The sequence below is a fragment of the Rhinoraja longicauda genome, chromosome 4, assembly GCF_053455715.1.
Source record: "Rhinoraja longicauda isolate Sanriku21f chromosome 4, sRhiLon1.1, whole genome shotgun sequence".
In the NCBI taxonomy this organism is placed as follows: domain Eukaryota; kingdom Metazoa; phylum Chordata; class Chondrichthyes; order Rajiformes; family Arhynchobatidae; genus Rhinoraja; species Rhinoraja longicauda.
The window spans coordinates 65,407,383-65,426,439 of NC_135956.1; the positions used below are offsets into that span (position 1 = coordinate 65,407,383).

The 19,057-nt window shown below is 43.4% G+C and overlaps 1 protein-coding gene across 1 annotated transcript in view; it reads left to right on the forward strand.

Annotated features, from left to right (window-relative positions):
• LOC144592804 (dual specificity calcium/calmodulin-dependent 3',5'-cyclic nucleotide phosphodiesterase 1A-like) overlaps positions 1-18,780 on the forward strand; it is a 192,985-nt gene extending 174,205 nt beyond the window's left edge. Inside the window, exon 17 of the mRNA XM_078397892.1 lies at positions 18,683-18,780. Within this exon, the coding sequence (XP_078254018.1) occupies positions 18,683-18,711 (29 nt within the window). The 3' untranslated portion in view covers positions 18,712-18,780. The remainder of the gene's footprint in view (positions 1-18,682) is intronic.
• Positions 18,781-19,057: the final 277 nt, after the last annotated feature.

Here is a 19,057-nt window from a genome sequence, read left to right on the forward strand (position 1 = left end):
AGGCTGAGTAACGACTTGTTGGAGATTATGATCAAGTACCATTTCAATCATTATCTTGCAAGGTCCACAGTACCTTCCACCAGGCAATAGGCTGTTGGAGTTCCAGTCTATGTCTGGCATATTGAAGTCTCTTAACAGCCAGATAGCGGCATGTTTAGGAATTGTTAACTGAGGGTATGGACTAATGCCAGAAGCAAGTGACAGTGACTGCATACTGTGGGTCCAATGGCAAAGGAACTTGAGTGTCATGTATGTATTGGAAACTATTTATAACAAAGTAAAGTTAAAGAATACATAAACTTAATCCATTTATCCTTCAAGTGAAGCTCCTTAGTGGTGTCCACCCTGTAGATTATGTCCCCTTTGTGATTGATATTTGGTTGCAAGAAGGCTGCTCCCTTCCTTTCAATTACACACAGATGTCATTGATGAATGCCCATAAGAATGTTTTCGCCTGGATTGGACAGATTCTGGTTGCTGCCCTAGTTTATTGGCATGAATGGGATAGGTGGTGGCATAGATGTGGTCGGCAGTCAGAACCTTTTTCCCAGGGTGAAATGTTAAAGGCTAGAGGGCAGAGCTTTAAGGTGAGAGGGGCATCATTTAAAGGAGACAGGGAGTGGTGGGTGCCTGGAACACGCTGCCAGGGGTGGTGGTGAAGGCAAATACGATAGTGGCATTTAAGAGTTTCTCAGAGGGTCACGTGGATATGCAGGAAATTGAGGTATATGCATCACGTGCAGGGAGAGAAGATTAGTTTAACTTGACATTATGTATAGCACCGATTTTGTGGGCCATAGGGCCTCTTCCTGTGCTGTATTGTTCAATGATCTCTTATCTAACTATGCTAAAGACACCTGCTGGCAATCAAACAAATCATCTCACTTCAGTTGTATATAGAACCATAAATCTGCTCCATAAATCATGATTAGACTGGCCAGGTGAAACACAAACTTCCGTCTAAAGTTGAACATTCAGCTCCTTAAGATGCCAATAAGATCAGTCAGGAAAGCAGGATCAAAAAGTCAGTTTATATCCTCCAGATAAAGTTGTAAGCTAGTTTCATCATCAAAACAGAACTTTTATCTTCATTTGCAGCACCACAAATCTTTTCAAGGCTTTGCTGTTCCCGAGACTCTACTTTTGCATAATAAAAGACGTCACATTTGAAGAAACAAGGATCGGCAGATGCTGATTTACAGAAAAAGACACAAAGTGCTGGAGTAACTCAGAAGAATGGGAACAGAAGTTCTAGAGCGGAAAAGAAATTAAGGGCAGGGCCAATTGTGAACGATGTGAGAGGGGAGGTAAATACAGAAGTTAAAGTGTTGTACTTAAATGCGCGTAGTATAAAAAATAAAGTGGATGAGCTTGAGGCTCAGTTAGTCATGGGCAAGTATGATGTTGTAGGGATCACTGAGACATGGCTACAAGAGGACCAGGGCTGGGAACTGAATATTCAGGGGTACACAACGTATAGAAAAGACAGACAGGTGGGCAGAGGGGGTGGGGTTGCTCTGATGGTAAGGAATGATATTCATTCCCTTGCAAGGGGTGACATAGAATCAGGAGATGTTGAATCAGTATGGATAGAAATGAGAAATTGTAAGGGTAAAAAGACCCTAATGGGAGTTATCTATAGGCCCCCAAACAGTAGCCTCGACTTAGGGTGCAAGTTAAATCAGGAGATAAAATTGGCGTGTCAAAAATGTAATGCTACGGTGGTTATGGGAGATTTCAACATGCAGGTAGACTGGGAAAATCAGGTTGGAAATGGACCCCAGGTAAGAGAGTTTGTAGAGTGCCTTCGAGATGGATTCTTAGAACAGCTTGTACTGGAGCCTACCAGGGAGAAGGCAATTCTGGATTTAGTGTTGTGTAATGATCCTGATCTGATAAGGGGACTAGAGGTAAAAGAGCCATTAGGAGGCAGTGATCACAACATGATAAGTTTTACTCTGCAAATGGAAAGGCAGAAGGGAAAATCGGAAGTGTCGGTATTACAGTATAGCAAAGGGGATTACAGAGACATGAGGCGGGAGCTGGCCAAAATTGATTGGAAGGAGGCCCTAGCAGGGAAGACGGTAGAACAGCAATGGCAGGTATTCCTGGGAATAATGCAGAGGTTGCAGGATCAATTTATTCCAAAGAGGTGGAAAGACTCTAAGGGGAGTAAGAGACACCTGTGGCTGACAAGGGAAGTCAGGGACAGCATAAAAATTAAGGAGAGGAAGTATAACATAGCAAAGAAGAGTGGGAAGACAGAGGATTGGGACTCTTTTAAAGAGCAACAAAAGTTAACTAAAAAGGCAATACGAGGAGAAAAGATGAGGTACGAGGGTAAACTAGCCAATAATATAAAGGAGGATAGCAAAAGTTTTTTTAGGTACGTGAAGAGGAAAAAAATAGTCAAGGCAAATGTGGGTCCCTTGAAGACAGAAGCAGGGGAATTTATTATGGGGAACAAAGAAATGGCAGACGAGTTAAACCGTTACTTTGGATCTGTCTTCACTGAGGAAGATACACACAATCTCCCAAATGTTCTAGGGGCTGGAGAACCTAGGGTGATGGAGGAACTGAAGGAAATCCACATTAGGCAGGAAATGGTTTTGGGTAGACTGATGGGACTGAAGGCTGATAAATCCCCAGGGCCTGATGGTCTGCATCCCAGAGTACTTAAGGAGGTGGCTCTAGAAATAGTGGAAGCATTGGAGATCATTTTTCAATGTTCTATAGATTCAGGATCAGTTCCTGTGGATTGGAGAATAGCAAATGTTATCCCACTTTTTAAGAAAGGAGGGAGAGAGAAAACGGGTAATTATAGACCAGTTAGTCTGACATCAGTGGTGGGGAAAATGCTGGAGTCAATTATAAAAGACGAAATTGCTGAGCATTTGGATAGCAGTAACGGGATCGTTCCGAGTCAGCATGGATTTACGAAGGGGAAATCATGCTTGACAAATCTACTGGAATTTTTTGAGGATGTAACTAGGAAAATTGACAAGGGAGAGTCAGTGGATGTGGTGTACCTCGACTTTCAGAAAGCCTTCGACAAGGTCCCACATAGGAGATTAGTGGGCAAAATTAGGGCACATGGTATTGGGGGTAGGGTACTGACATGGATAGAAAATTGGTTAACAGACAGAAAGCAAAGAGTGGGGATAAATGGGTCCCTTTCGGAATGGCAGGCAGTGACCAGTGGGGTACCGCAAGGTTCGGTGCTGGGACCCCAGCTATTTACGATATACATTAATGACTTAGACGAAGGGATTAAAAGTACCATTAGCAAATTTGCAGATGATACTAAGTTGGGGGGTAGTGTGAATTGTGAGGAAGATGCAATAAGGCTGCAGGGTGACCTGGACAGGTTGTGTGAGTGGGCGGATACATGGCAGATGCAGTTTAATGTAGATAAGTGTGAGGTTATTCACTTTGGAAGTAAGAATAGAAAGGCAGATTATTATCTGAATGGTGTCAAGTTAGGAGGAGGGGGAGTTCAACGAGATCTGGGTGTCCTAGTGCATCAGTCAATGAAAGGAAGCATGCAGGTTCAGCAGGCAGTGAAGAAAGCCAATGGAATGTTGGCCTTCGTAACAAGAGGAGTTGAGTATAGGAGCAAAGAGGTCCTTCTACAGTTGTACCGGGCCCTGGTGAGACCGCACCTGGAGTACTGTGTGCAGTTTTTGTCTCCAAATTTGAGGAAGGATATTCTTGCTATGGAGGGCGTGCAGCGTAGGTTCACTAGATTAATTCCCGGAATGGCGGGACTGTCGTATGTTGAAAGGCTGGAGCGATTGGGCTTGTATACACTGGAATTTAGAAGGATGAGGGGGGATCTTATTGAAACATATAAGATAATTAGGGGATTGGACACATTAGAGGCAGATAACATGTTCCCAATGTTGGGGGAGTCCAGAACAAGGGGCCACAGTTTGAGAATAAGGGGTAGGCCATTTAGAACGGAGATGAGGAAGAACTTTTTCAGTCAGAGGGTGGTGAAGGTGTGGAATTCTCTGCCTCAGAAGGCAGTGGAGGCCAGTTCGTTGGATGCTTTCAAGAGAGAGCTGGATAGAGCTCTTAAGGATAGCGGAGTGAGGGGGTATGGGGAGAAGGCAGGAACGGGGTACTGATTGATAGTGATCAGCCATGATCGCATTGAATGGCGGTGCTGGCTCGAAGGGCTGAATGGCCTACTCCTGCACCTATTGTCTATTGTCTATTGTCTATAAGGTCAGGCAGCATCTCTGGAGAACATGGATAGGTGATATTTTGGGTTGGGACCCTTCTTCAGACTGATTGTGGTGGGGGTGGGGGGGAAGAAAGGTGGAAGAGAGGAGGGGGAAGATAAAGCCTGGCAAGTGGATACAAGTGAGGAGGGTTTTTGATCGGCAGTATTTTCAGCATGGGTAAATATTTCAAAATGAACTGAAATGCTACACAACACAACGAGCGTCATATGACAATTCAAACAAAATTATTACCGGGATCCAACATCCCTTCAATAGATTGGATGTGATAGTCTATTACCGATAAATGTGAAAAAATATTTGTTTGATTCTGTGAGCCATATCTTCAAAGGGTCAAGACTGTTGGGAAATTGAGCATAGAGTTTGATGGATGATTCTCTGCCAACAAATCTGACGTGTTAAGTCGAAACTCAAATTCCTGAGGTATGCTCCACTGAATGCGAATTAGTATTGCTCATATTAACTTCTCTTTTTCCTTAGAGTCAAGAGTTAAGAGCGTTTAATAGTCACATGTACCGGCAATGGAACAATTTTTTTTTTATTGCTGCAGCATTATAGGCCCATTAACGGAGTACACACAAATATATATAGAATAAACAATCATACAATATATTGGTATTGGTACTTTATTTGGCATATGTATCGAGGTACAGTGAAATTCATTTTTGGATGCAGTTCAGTACAACTATACATAAGCACTTAGATACATTTTAGATAAGCATCTCATATACAATACAAGTGTATCAAGTCAAGTCAAGTCAATTTTATTTGTATAGCACATTTAAAAACAACCCACGTTGACCAAAGTGCTGCACATCTGATTAGGAAAAAAACAAAAAACAACATACAGTGGCAGGCAGCCAAACACAACGGCGCGGCCATCTTGAACAAAATGTTTAACTAAAGCAGAATGGTGAAGCAGTAGTACACCGAGACAGTATACAGAGTCGCCAGTTTGGTACCAGTAATACTAGTAATCAGTAATATAAAGTAAAGTCTGAAGAAGGGTCTCGACCCAAAACGTCAACTATTCCTTCTCTCCAGAGATGCTGCCTGTCCCGCTGAGCTACTCCAGCTTTTTGTGTCTTATCTTCGGTTTAAACCAGCATCTGCAGTTCCTGTACATACAAAGTAACCAGATCATAATAGCGTAAAGACAAGATCTGTAGTGTAACCAAAACAAAGGCCAGAGTGGATCATAGTTGCTGAGGTAGGATTGTGATGCTCATCCAATTTGCATGCATTTTGCCCATATTTCTCTAAACCTTTGATATGCATGTAGTTGTTTTTTAAATGCTGCCTCAATTTCCTCCTCTTGTAGTTAGCTCCATAGACTCCACCACCCACTGAGTGAAAAAGTTGTCTGTGAGGTTCCTATTAAATTGTTTCTCTCTCATCCTAGAACTATGTCCTGCTTGATTCTGATACTCTGGGTAAAAGACTCTGTGCACTCACCCTATCTATCCCCTGATGATTTTATATACCGCCATAAGATCATCCCTTAGCCGCCGACACTCTAACGAATAAAGTCCAAAAAGTCCAATCTCTCCCTATAGCTTAGGCCCTCAGTTCATGGCAACATTCTTGTAAATCTTCTCTCCTGGTTAATGACATCCTTCCTATAGTAGGGTGACCAAAACTGAGCACAATACTTCAAATGTGGACTCACCAACGTCTTGTACAACGTAACATTATGTCCCAACTTCTACACAGTAACTCCTCGTTATTACGGACCTCTTTACAATGGATTTCAGTTATAGTGGATGGATGGTCCCACAGCAATCAGACACCACTCTCTTGTTAAGAACAAAGGATGCTCGTTACACTCTGGAGGTCATTGAAATTGCCAAGCAATGGCCTTGACTGTCACTTATGCAATGATGAAGGATACCAAGTGCTGGAGCAACTCAGCAAGTCAGGCACCATCTCTGGGGAGTATGGATAGGTGTCTTTTCGGGTCGAGATCCACTACTGGATCACGTTGTGCACCCGGCCGCCATGATGCGGAAACCTGCAGCGGTGCGGGAGATGTAGAGCCAACGTTTACTGCCTCCCTGGTCTCCCTGAGACCAGGAGCACTGAACCTGCCGCTGCACCCCTACCCCAGCCACATCCAGGCCGGACCTACTGACCTTCAACACCAGGCTGGGCTGTTGACACTGGTCCGCATCGCCTCTCTGGGTGCTTCCAGGCCAGACCTACTGCCTCCACCCGCTGGCTCCCACCACCGACCCTTACCTGCACTCCGGCTGCCACAATAAATGACTCTGCCGATCCTCGCTTCTCCGCAGCCACAAGCAGGCCGGGGCTGTCATCTTACCTGGATTCCAGGCCTAGTTCCAGAGCGAGAGGCTGAAGGAGGGTCTCCACCCAAAATGTCACCCATCCATGTTCTCCAGAGATGCTGCCTGACCTGCTGAGTTACTCCAGCATTTTGTGTCCTTTTGTGTATTAACCAGCATTTGTAGTTCTTTGTTTCTACTACTTATACAATGATACTCTATTACTCGATAATCTTTTGTTTTGTTATAGCGGACAATCAGCAATAACAGATAGCGATATGAACATTGACCTCCAACTTCAGATAGTTCCTCTGTCCCTCTCTTTCACCTCCCCCTTCCCAGCTCTCCCACTGTCTTCCTGTCTCCTACTACATCCTATCTTTATCCCTGCCCCCTCCCCTGCCATCAGTCTGAAGAAGGGTCTCAACCCGAAACGTCACCCATTCCTTCTCTCCTAAGATGCTGCCTGACCCGCTGAGGTACTCCAGCATTTTGTAACTACCTTCAATTTGAACCAGCTTCTGCAGTTATTTTCCTACACGTATTCCACCCCTATGGTCTGTTATAAAAAGGGTTCACTGTACGCAATGCCCTGACTGATGAAGGCCATTGTACCAAAAGCCTTCTTTACCACCCTATCTATCTGTGACGCCACTTTCAGGGAACTGTGTGCCGCAATAAATGACTCTGCCGATCCTCGCTTCTCCGCAGCCACAAGCAGGCCAGGGCTGTCATCTTACCTGGATTCCAGGCCTAGTTCCAGAGCGAGAGGCTGAAGGAGGTAGATCCCCCTGCTCTACCACACAACCAGGGCCCCAAAATATCACTGTGAAAGTCCTGCCCTGGTTTGATTTACCGATATACAACACCTTGCACTAATCTGCATTAAACTACTTAGGCATCCCTCAGACCACTTGCCCAGTTTAACAAAATCCTCATGTAATTTTTGACAACCATCTTCACTGAGTACAATACCACCTGCTTTGACGTTTTCAGTAGTATCCAGTGAGTTGTGGAGCAACTGGGCAAAGGATTGGGCTGTATAAAGGGGTAATGAGCCACAATTGTTTTTTGTATTTTTGTCGCTGCATCTTTTTCCAAGAATGCTAGCGAGGTTTCATCATCCTTTGCAGAACCTCTTGCAGACAAGGAGACTGCAGTGCCTGCAATCTGGAACATAAAAAATACTGTTGAAAATCAGCTGGTCGAGCAGTACCTGTGGGGGAAAGACATTGTCGACGTTTTATTTCGAGACCCGGCATCAGGATTGAGAGTGGAGACGGAAGAAAGCCAGTGTAATGCATAGACGGGATGGGAGAGACAGGGCCAATAGTTAGACTGAGGAGGGTGAAGGAGTGGACAGTTGGAGCAAGGTGGGGAGAGGTGGAGTTGGGAGGCAGCTACTGGAGGGTGTTAAGCAGGCTCAGTTCAGTTTAATTTCTTGTCACGTGTACCGAGGTATAGTAAAAAGCTTTTGTTACGTGCAAACCAGTCAGCAGAAAGACAATGCATGATTACAATGGAGCCATTTATAGATATATGATAAGGGAATAACGTTTAGTGCAAGGTAAAGCCAGCAAAGTCCATTCAAGGATAGTCTGAGCATCACCAATGTTGTGGTAGGATGATTCAGTTGCCTGTTAACAGCTGGGAATAAACTGTCCCTGAATCTGGAGGTGTGCGTACATAACTCACATAACTACTGGTGCCAGAACCTGATAAGTAAGATAAGTGAGAATGGAAATATGGGAAGTGGTTGGGGCAGGACAATAAGAGCATTTAAAAGTCATTTGGACAGGCACATGGATAGGAAAGGTTTAGAAGGATATGGGCCAAATGCGGGCAAATGGGACAAGCTTAGATAGGACATCTTGGTCAGCATGGATGTTGGGCCAAAGGCCCTGCTGTATGACGCTATGCATTAGGCTTCACCCTGGCACTGGAGAAATCTGAGGGTAGACAGGTCAGCATAGAATAGGAAGGGCAGTTGAAATGGCATGTAAACAGAGCCCACTTGCAACTGTTTGACCTTCAGTAGTGAGTATATATATATTAAACTTGTGTCGTCTGGTGTGCTATCAGAAAATCTGTCCTGTTAAATTGCTACTCATGAATTTTGATAAATTAATTGAGCTACTAAAAGTAGCTATATATATTTAATAAATTATTTCCCAGTTATTGATTAAGCATTACATTCTTCTATTTTATGCACAAGCTGAGCAGAATTTATTCAGCTGCCTGCCTTTTGGTGAAAAAACCCTAAAATGTCACAAACTACTTTAAAATCTAATAGATTAAACTTAAATTGAATTATTACAGAATACATTGAATTTGTTTAGTGAGGAACTAAAAACAAGAATCATAGAATTACCAGCACAGGAGGAGGGAGTGTCATACAGTTGCAGGAGGTGGAACATGCCTGGGGATGTTTATTTATAATCTCCGCGGAATGTATCACTAGAAAATGACCGCATGGGTTTCCTCCAGGTGCTGCTGTTTTGTCCCACATCCCAAAGATATGCAAGTTGGTAGGTTAATTGGCCTCTGTAAATCGCCCATAGTATACAGGAAGTTAAGGCAAAAGTGGTATAACCATAGAACTAGTGTGAAACGAGTGATCAATGATCGATGTAGACTCAGTGGGCAGAAGGGCCTGTTTCCATAAGATTGCTCAATCCTAATTGTCCTTGGTAATGTGGCGGTGAGCTGCCAATCTTTAATGCTTGCGAACTATGAGGTGCAAATAGAGTTCCAGAATTTTGATCCTGTGGCAATGAATCATGATGACAAGTGGTGTTAATATATGATATTAGTGGGCAAAATTAGGGCACATGGTATTGGGGGTAGGGTACTGACATGGATAGAAAATTGGTTGACAGACAGAAAGCAAAGAGTGGGGATAAATGGGTCCCTTTCGGAATGGCAGGCAGTGACCAGTGGGGTACCGCAAGGTTCGGTGCTGGGACCCCAGCTATTTACGATATACATTAATGACTTAGACGAAGGGATTAAAAGTACCATTAGCAAATTTGCAGATGATACTAAGTTGGGGGGTAGTGTGAATTGTGAGGAAGATGCAATAAGGCTGCAGGGTGACTTGGACAGGTTGTGTGAGTGGGCGGATACATGGCAGATGCAGTTTAATGTAGATAAGTGTGAGGTTATTCACTTTGGAAGTAAGAATAGAAAGGCAGATTATTATCTGAATGGTGTCAAGTTAGGAGGAGGGGGAGTTCAACGAGATCTGGGTGTCCTAGTGCATCAGTCAATGAAAGGAAGCATGCAGGTACAGCAGGCAGTGAAGAAAGCCAATGGAATGTTGGCCTTCGTAACAAGAGGAGTTGAGTATAGGAGCAAAGAGGTCCTTCTACAGTTGTACCGGGCCCTGGTGAGACCGCACCTGGAGTACTGTGTGCAGTTTTGGTCTCCAAATTTGAGGAAGGATATTCTTGCTATGGAGGGCGTGCAGCGTAGGTTCACTAGGTTAATTCCCGGAATGGCGGGACTGTCGTATGTTGAAAGGCTGGAGCGATTGGGCTTGTATACACTGGAATTTAGAAGGATGAGGGGGGATCTTATTGAAACATATAAGATAATTAGGGGATTGGACACATTAGAGGCAGATAACATGTTCCCAATGTTAGGGGAGTCCAGAACAAGGGGTCACAGTTTGAGAATAAGGGGTAGGCCATTTAGAACGGAGATGAGGAAGAACTTTTTCAGTCAGAGGGTGGTGAAGGTGTGGAATTCTCTGCCTCAGAAGGCAGTGGAGGCCAGTTCGTTGGATGCTTTCAAGAGAGAGCTGGATAGAGCTCTTGAGGATAGCGGAGTGAGGGGGTATGGGGAGAAGGCAGGAACGGGGTACTGATTGAGTGATCAGCCATGATCGCATTGAATGGCGGTGCTGGCTCGAAGGGCTGAATGGCCTACTCCTGCACCTATTGTCTATTGTCTATTGTCTATTGATATGTACTTGACGTGCAACTGCTCCCAAATCCTTGATGATCATTTCCTCCTTCACCACAGGAGGAATTTTTCATTTGGAAGATGGAGCGGCCTTGTTGAGTTAGCATGTATTACCTTATACTGTAAATAATACAATGCAGCTATCAAATGGTATGAGAGAATATGTATGATAGCATTGTGGATTGCATTAGTCTTGTTGTAAAGCTTCTTAAAGGTTGTTAGAATTGCTCTTCTGTAGGCCTGTGGAGAGTATTTCATCTCATCCTGATGTATCTGGGAGACAGTGGTGCATCTGGTCGAGCTGCTGCCTCACAGCACCAGAGACATGTGTTCAATCCCAACCTTGGATCCTGACGTCTGTGTGGAGTTAGTGCATTCTCCTTATGACCACGTGGGTTTCCTCCGGGTGCTCTGGTTCCAAATACAATTGGGTTTGTGGATTAGTTTAGTTTAGTTTATTATTATTATCTGTGCTGAGATGCAGTGAAAAGTTTTTGTTTGCGAGTGATCTAGTTAAAATGAAAGACTCTACAGGAATACAATCATTCTGTCTAAAGGACAAAAGGTACAACATTTAATGCAAAGATATAACATTAAATTCTGATAAAATCCGATTATAGAAAGTTCAAAGGTCTCTAACGAGGTAGATGGGTGGTCAGGACCTCACTCTAGCTGATAAGAGAACCATTCAGTTGCCAGATAACAACTGGGAGGAAACTGTTCCCGAATCTGGAGGTGTGTGTTTTCAAACGACTGTATCTCCTGCCTGATGGGAGAAAGGAGAAGAGGGAGTGATCGGGGTGAGACTGGTACTTGATTTTGCTGATGTCCTTGCCGAGGCAGCGCTAAGTGTAGGTGGAGTCATTGGAAGGGAATCTGGTTTGTGTGATGGTTTGGACTACATCCACAATTCTCTGCAATTTCTTGCGGTTTTGAATGGAACTGGTCCCAAACCAGGCTGTGATACATCCCTATAAGATGCTTTCAATGGCACATCTGCAGAAGAGGGTTGTTGGGGACATGCTGAACTTCCTCAGCCTTCTAAGGGAGTGGAAACGTTGGTGTGCTAATCGACGTCTGTAACATTGCCCCAAGTGTGTAGCGAGTGGATGCGAAAGTGAGATAGCATAGAATAATCAATGGTTGGTGTGGACTTGGTGGTCCAAAGGATCTATTTCCGCACTGCATCTTTCAATCAAATCGATCAATCAGATGTCAGGAAGGCTTTGTAATTCAAGTGAGTAATTTGTCAAAATATATTTAACATCTGTCCTATTCTATAATGACATTATAGAATCTTCTCTACATCGGCGAGACCAAACGCAGGCTCAGCGATCGTTTCGCTCAACACCTTCGCTCAGTCCGCCTTAACCAACCTGATCTCCCGGTGGCTCAGCACTTCAACTCCCCCTCCCACTCCTAGTCTAACCTTTCTGTCATGGGCCTCCTCCAGTGTCATAGTGAGGCCCACTGCAAATTGGAGGAACAGCACCTCATATTTCGCTTGGGCAGCTTACAGCCCAGCGGTATGAACATTGACTTCTCTAACTTTAGATAGCTCCTCTGTCCCTCCCTTTCCCCTCCCTCTTCCCAGTTCTCCCACTGTCTTCCTGTCTCCACCTATATCCTTTCTTTGTCCCGCACCCCCCCCGACATCAGTCTGGAGAAGGGTCTCGACCCGAAACATCACCCATTCCTTCTCTCCAGAGATGCTGCCTGACCCGCTGAGTTACTCCAGCATTTTGTGATATATTCTATAATGACTGTACAGGGACTCTCCGACTTGCATAATAGGCGACCTATGTAAACTCGCATTTACATAACCAATTCACAATACGCGGTCTTGTTTCCCGAATGACCTGTGTTATTGCAACGGGATGATGGCGGGTGCTTCTCATCCACTTCATAGATATAAAAGCAGTACCTGGGCTTGGTGGAAAAGTGGCAAGGTGAGGGAGAATGGGGGAGGTGGTGGTGGGCCGAGTGGCTGAGTGTGCACCAGCGAGCCCTTCTTCACCAGCTGTCTCCTCCTCCTTCACCCCTGGAGTCATCGATATCTTTTACCTTTGGGTCCTTTGGGAGAAGGAGGAGGGAGGGATCGGCAGAGTGGACAAAGTGATGGGAGAAGGTGGAAGAGGCGGTGGAAGGGAAAACTGACAGAGCAATAGGCGATTGGAAAAAGCAGCAGCTGATGAGAGGGGAGGGAGCCCCATAGTGATTGAAGGCGTCTTGTCAGTGGCGGCGGCGGCCTGAAGAAAGCACTGTCAGCCAGGGGCTGCAACATGAGCCGCAACAACAGCCACATCAACCAAACAGTGCGGCAGCGAGTGAAGAATGGGTTGCTGGGGCAAACCAGCACTGTCAGTGACTAGTTTTAAGATGAAACAACACAAAGTGCTGGAGTAACTCAGCGAGTCAGGCAGCATCCCGGTGAACATGGATAGGTGATGTTTCGGGTCATCACCCGTCTTCAGACCAATTCCGTTGTTTTGTTTATTAACTAGCATCCACAGCTCTCTTTTTCTACGTGGTTTATAGCTGATTTTGACTTACGTAAAATTTGACCTAAGTAAGGGTTTACTGAACGTAATCTTTACGTAAATTGGGGAGTGTCTGTATTTAGTTGGGCTGATTTTTCTAGTCGATGGTAATTTTGAAGATGTTTTATGGTGAGAAATTAAACAATGATATGCAAGGCATTAACATTACTTGCAGCTTATCAGCATAAGCTTACATCTGGATGGGTCTTGCTGAATGTAGGCATAATCTTCCTCATCATTTTCACAGATCCAATTGGAACTGACCAGTGCTCTTATTGTTGATGTTATGAAAGAGATCATAGATGAAGATGCCAAAACTGATTCAAACTTGGAAGGTTACTCTGAGGAATTCCCTGCACTGATAATCAAGGGCTGAGATAATTCACTTCCAAAAAGTCAAACATCTTTAAAAGATGCAAAGGTAAATCTCACATGAGCAGATTTCCTTAGTTTTGAGAGGATATTAGTGTAGATCAATAGCTTGTGTGAAGGTATGGGTTTTCCTGGAACAGGTCTCCACAATACAGCTAAGGTGAGGTTTGGTCCCCTGGCTTTTTCTGTATGCAGTCATTTCTTGACATCATAAAGAGTGCTTTGAATTTGTTGAAGACTGTCCTCTGTGATGTGGTACATCCATAGGAGGTTGAGATGCATGTCATGTTGCCAAATGGAATTGCCAGTCCATTCCACTGACATCACGAAGGAGAGATGTTGAATTAACACTATAACTCCTTTTATAGTATTGATAAAAGTCAAGATCTACCCCAAAGCAATAATGATTTAGTAACACCAAGCCCAAGTTTTTAAAAGCAGAAGGGAAAAAGTAGGAAACACTGACTTATTGTAAGAGTTTTCTCAGCATTTATTTCTTTGGGTGAATATATGTTTTTGAAAAGGAACATGAGATAACGTAGTTATGATTTGGAACCATGCAGTAAAATAGTTGAAGGAAGTAGTGACTACAGCTGAAAATGTTTGAAAAGCTTTATACACATATATGCTTTTGAGAGGAAGACTGTCACCAAAAATAGGCTCTGTACTCATTGCACATAGGGTGGTGGGTATATGGAACCAGTTGCCAGAGAAGGTATTTGAGACATTTACGATGACAAGATTTAAAAGACATTTGGACAGGTAGATGGAGAGGAAAGATTTAGAGGGATATGGGCCAAGGTGGGACAAGTAGATGGGGTATCTTGGTCAGCATGGGCAAGCTGGTCCAAAGGGCTCGTTTCCATCCCGTATGACTATGACTTGTAAGGAATCTAGTTTCAAAAGAACTAGTTTTAGCAGTAGAAGACTTGAGATTTCTAGCAATGATTCACCAAAACCCGAAGGCTAAAAGAATTGATCAATAAAGAAGTAATTAAAGTTTGAACCAGACAGCCAGACCTGTGATACAAATGTGAATCTATAGCTTTATTTCTCTGTGCTTGTACTCTCTGTTACATTTGGAAAGTTAACTGCAATTTTCTGTCTACTAAGGGGGGTGGTGGTGGGGGGGGGGGGGGGGGGGATATTCCTAACTATATTTGAAAAATGAAAATAAAATTCAATGTGTTTTAAAATCTCTGATGCCAATCCACAACTGGTGATGCAGCTGTTGCACAGTGAGCAGGCTGGAGGCTTGCAACTTAAATGAAATTCATGAATAAAATCTTGAATCATTGATAAAATGATTAGACCCCTTAATTAAAAAAATAGTGTAGGAGGGAGGACAGAGCCTTGGGATTTTTTTTATTCATAAGAAAAATGTCAGTGCTGATCCATCAATAACATCACCAGGGCCAAACTCCAGCTTAATGAGGAATACAGCAGAGCATACAAGGAGCAGCCTCAGGCACAAGCATACCCCATTGAGGGTTTGACCTGGTGAAACTGCAGCGCAAGGGCACAAACAGAGAAAATTGTGGAAATATTCAGCAAGTCATGGGTGCTTCTCCTGCTCCAAGTGGCTGACTATGCAAATCAGACGTGGAATGGAGTGGTGGGGACATTGATACATTGCTTGTCCAAGCTGGCCCCTGCAACTCGAACCTTATGCTGCCACCAACACAGCTGGCCTTTATGGTCAAGTTTTAAGGCGAGCATTTTTAACAGCCCTGAACTTAAAGGGTATAAGATAGTGCCAGGAACGTGGTGACTCTTGTATACTGCCTTGGTGTAATCTACTATTCTGACACTCTTGTACTTCAGTATGATTGTGCCAAATATATGGTAAGATTGGTACTGAACTGAATGCAAAACATTTTCTACCTAGATAGAGGTGACAAGGTGCTATTGAACCATTGATTTTCAGCCTGCATGTTTGATGAATGGCAGAGACCAGCTATGAATGGGCAAAACAAGGCTGAAACAGGACAACTTGGGTCTAGACCTCATCACAGCCTTGGATCAAACATTGAGCGGAGAACTAAATTCCAGAGTTGAGATGAGAGTCCAATCTCTTGATATTAAAGGACTCTTTTTAGAAACATAGAAACATAGAAAATAGGTGCAGGAGTAGGCCATTCGGCCCTTCGAGCCTGCACCGCCATTCAATATGATCATGGCTGATCATCCAGCTCAGTAACCTGTACCTGCCTTCTCTCCATACCCCCTGATCCCTTTAGCCACAAGGGCCACATCTAACTCCCTCTTAAATATAGCCAATGAACTGGCCTCAACTACCTTCTGTGGCAGAGAATTCCACAGACTCACCACTCTCTGTGTGAAGAAATGTTTTCTCATCTCGGTCCTAAAAGACTTCCCCCTTATCCTTAAGCTGTGACCCCTGGTTCTGGACTTCCCCAACATCGGGAACAATCTTCCCGCATCTAGCCTCTCCAACCCCTTAAGAATTTTATATGTTTCAATAAGATCCCCCCTCAGTCTTCTAAATTCCAGCTAGTATAAGCCTAGTCTATCCAGTCTTTCTTCATATGAAAGTCCTGCCATTCCAGGGATCAATCTGGTGAACCTTCTCTGTACTCCCTCTAACGCTAGAATGTCTTTCCTCAGATTAGGAGACCAAAACTGTACACAATACTCCAGGTGCGGTCTCACCAAGGCCCTGTACAACTGCAGCAGAACCTCCCTGCTTTTATCCAAGTATTAGACAATAGACAATAGACAATAGGTGCAGGAGTAGGCCATTCAGCCCTTCGAGCCAGCACCGCCATTCAATGCGATCATGGCTGATCACTCTCAATCAGTACCCCGTTCCTGCCTTCTCCCCATACCCCCTCACTCCGCTATCCTTAAGAGCTCTATCCAGCTCTCTCTTGAAAGCATCCAACGAACTGGCCTCCACTGCCTTCTGAGGCAGAGAATTCCACACCTTCACCACCCTCTGACTGAAAAAGTTCTTCCTCATCTCCGTTCTAAATGGCCTACCCCTTATTCTTAAACTGTGGCCCCTTGTTCTGGACTCCCCCAACATTGGGAACATGTTATCTGCCTCTAATGTGTCCAATCCCCTAATTATCTTATATGTTTCAATAAGATCCCCCCTCATCCTTCTAAATTCCAGTGTATACAAGCCCATTAGACATCAAAAGGAAGTGGCTCCAAAAGCACAAAGTTTGATTGTTGGGAAAAAACAAAAGTTTTCTATTCCCAGAGCATCACTTCAGGAATTACTTTACAATATTTTTGGCCCAACTTAAACTGCTTTGCCAATGATTTTCCTTCCATCATAACATCAGATAAGGGGATATTCACTTATGATTGCACAATGCTCCATTCACCATCCCACAATAAATAATGAAATTCATACTTGCATGCAGGAAGTCTTGGGCATCATTTGGTTATGGGCTGATGGTATGTAGTCAGGTTTTTAGCAGAAGAGCATCAACTTCAATGGGGAACCTAATCATTAACCCTTGACCATCACTAACTGTATCATATCAACATTCAGGGATTGCTTATTGACCAGCAACACAACTGGATTAGCCACATAAATATAGTTGCTACAAGGGTAGGTCAGGGTAACCTGAAAGAGGTAACTCCTGTCCACTATGTGCAAGTCACCAAACAGGAGTGTGATAGATCATGTTTGGTTTTTCTGGATGAACAACAAAATAAAACTCTTAAACTTGACATCAAATAATACCCCTAGTTTATTAAGCAGCTGGCCAGCTGTGGCTGCAGTGTGTAACGTCAACAAGATTCAACACCATTGCGTGCCTGGCTGCTCCAACAGAACCCACCAAATCCATGACCTCTACCAGCAGAACGGACAAGGGCAGCAGTTTCATTGGAATTCCACCATTTGCCTGTTCCCTTCCAAGCTATAGATTGTCCTGACCTGAAAATATGTTACCATTCTATCAATGTTTGATGGGTTTTAATCCTGGCCCTCACTCCCCCAGAACATCCTACCACAACCGGAGAGCAGTGCTGAACTACTATCTACATCTTTAATGTCCCTCAGACGATCCATGACTGGACTTTGCTGGCTTTACCTTGCACTAAACATTATTCCCTTATCATGTATCTATACACTGTAACTGGATTGATTGTAATCATGTTTTGTCTTTCTGCTGACTGGTAAGCATGCAACAAAAAGCTTTTCACTGTACCTTGGTACACGTGACAATAAATTAAACTGAAATGTTGTGGAAGTACTTTCATTAGGAAGACTAGTACAGGTCGTGGATGTGGCTCACTGCCACCTACGTGAGGGCAATTAGGTTTGCTAGGGATGGTCAGTTCCTGAAAAATGAATGAATTGTATCTTTATATTCCACCATAGAAATTATAATTGATTATCTTCATTTTGTATTCCAGATCATTGCACTAACATTAAAAGAAAATCTTCCTTCCCCCTCTGGTTGCCTCCAATTCAGAGGATTGCCTGAGCTAAATTGTTTTGCCAAAGCTGTCTCTTAAAGTGCTCAGCAAAAAAAGTTGATCAATAAAAACGTTTGACAATGTAATTACTGACCCTGTCAAGGGAAAATATCTGTCCCAAAAAAAGATTCATCAAAAACTCTATTAAAGTGTTAACCAGAAAATGAATTTAAAAAAAATCTATGAACAATGTTGTATATCATGTTCTATACAATGTGTCAAATCCAGTGAGCCAAGAAATATAACAATTATACTAGCTAGATTGCCTTTCTTGTTCAGTGAATTTTGCCAAATTGGCAATTGGCTAGAACTTGAACGATGAACAAAATCCATCCATTGGAATGGTTCTGATTTAAACAAAAATGACTGCTTTATCTGCAATCAAAAACCTTTTCAACCCCAGGTGATCAATTTATACTCTAACATCCAAAAACTAATTTCAAAGCTATTAATATTTGTAATCGGAAAAGAGACGTATTTTTCTTTGGCTGGAGTTCAAATAACAATTATCTCTTAATCTTTTGTTCCAATTAATACCACCAAGTATTCAAATGTGATTAAATGTAAGAAAAAGCATTAGCTCAGATTCTGTGGTAAGCAATGAAGTTATGGCATTTGGCATGACTTCAAATAAAGCAGCCAAACATGAATACAGTTAAAGTCATACAGCATGAGATGGCCCACCAAATATCGAACACCCAGTTTTTTAATTATCTCTACATTCTCCCATCAATTCCCCCTGATTCTATCATTCCCCTATGTACTAGAGCAAATTTACTGCAGTCTATTAATCTACCAACCTCTATATCTTCAGGATGTGGAAGGAATCTGGGGCACTGGTAAAAACCCAATGGGAGAACATACAAATTCAATACACGCAGTGCCAAAGGTGAGGATTGAACCAGAATCACTGGAACTGCAAGACACTAGCTTTGTCAACTGAACCACTGTGCTGTTGAACATCGGGTGGTGCCAGCAATGGCTGCCTTGCCAACAGTCTGTCTGTCCTTTCCTTTGTGTTTTAATTGTATGTGTTAAATGTATGATTTAGTGTTCTTTAGCTTGTTTTATGTGGGGGTTGGCGGAAACTTTTTCTAATCTCTTACCTCGACGGAGATGCGATTTTTTTTTCCATATCGTATCTCCATCCGTACTGCGGCCTAACATCGAGGAGTTGGCGGCCTTTGCT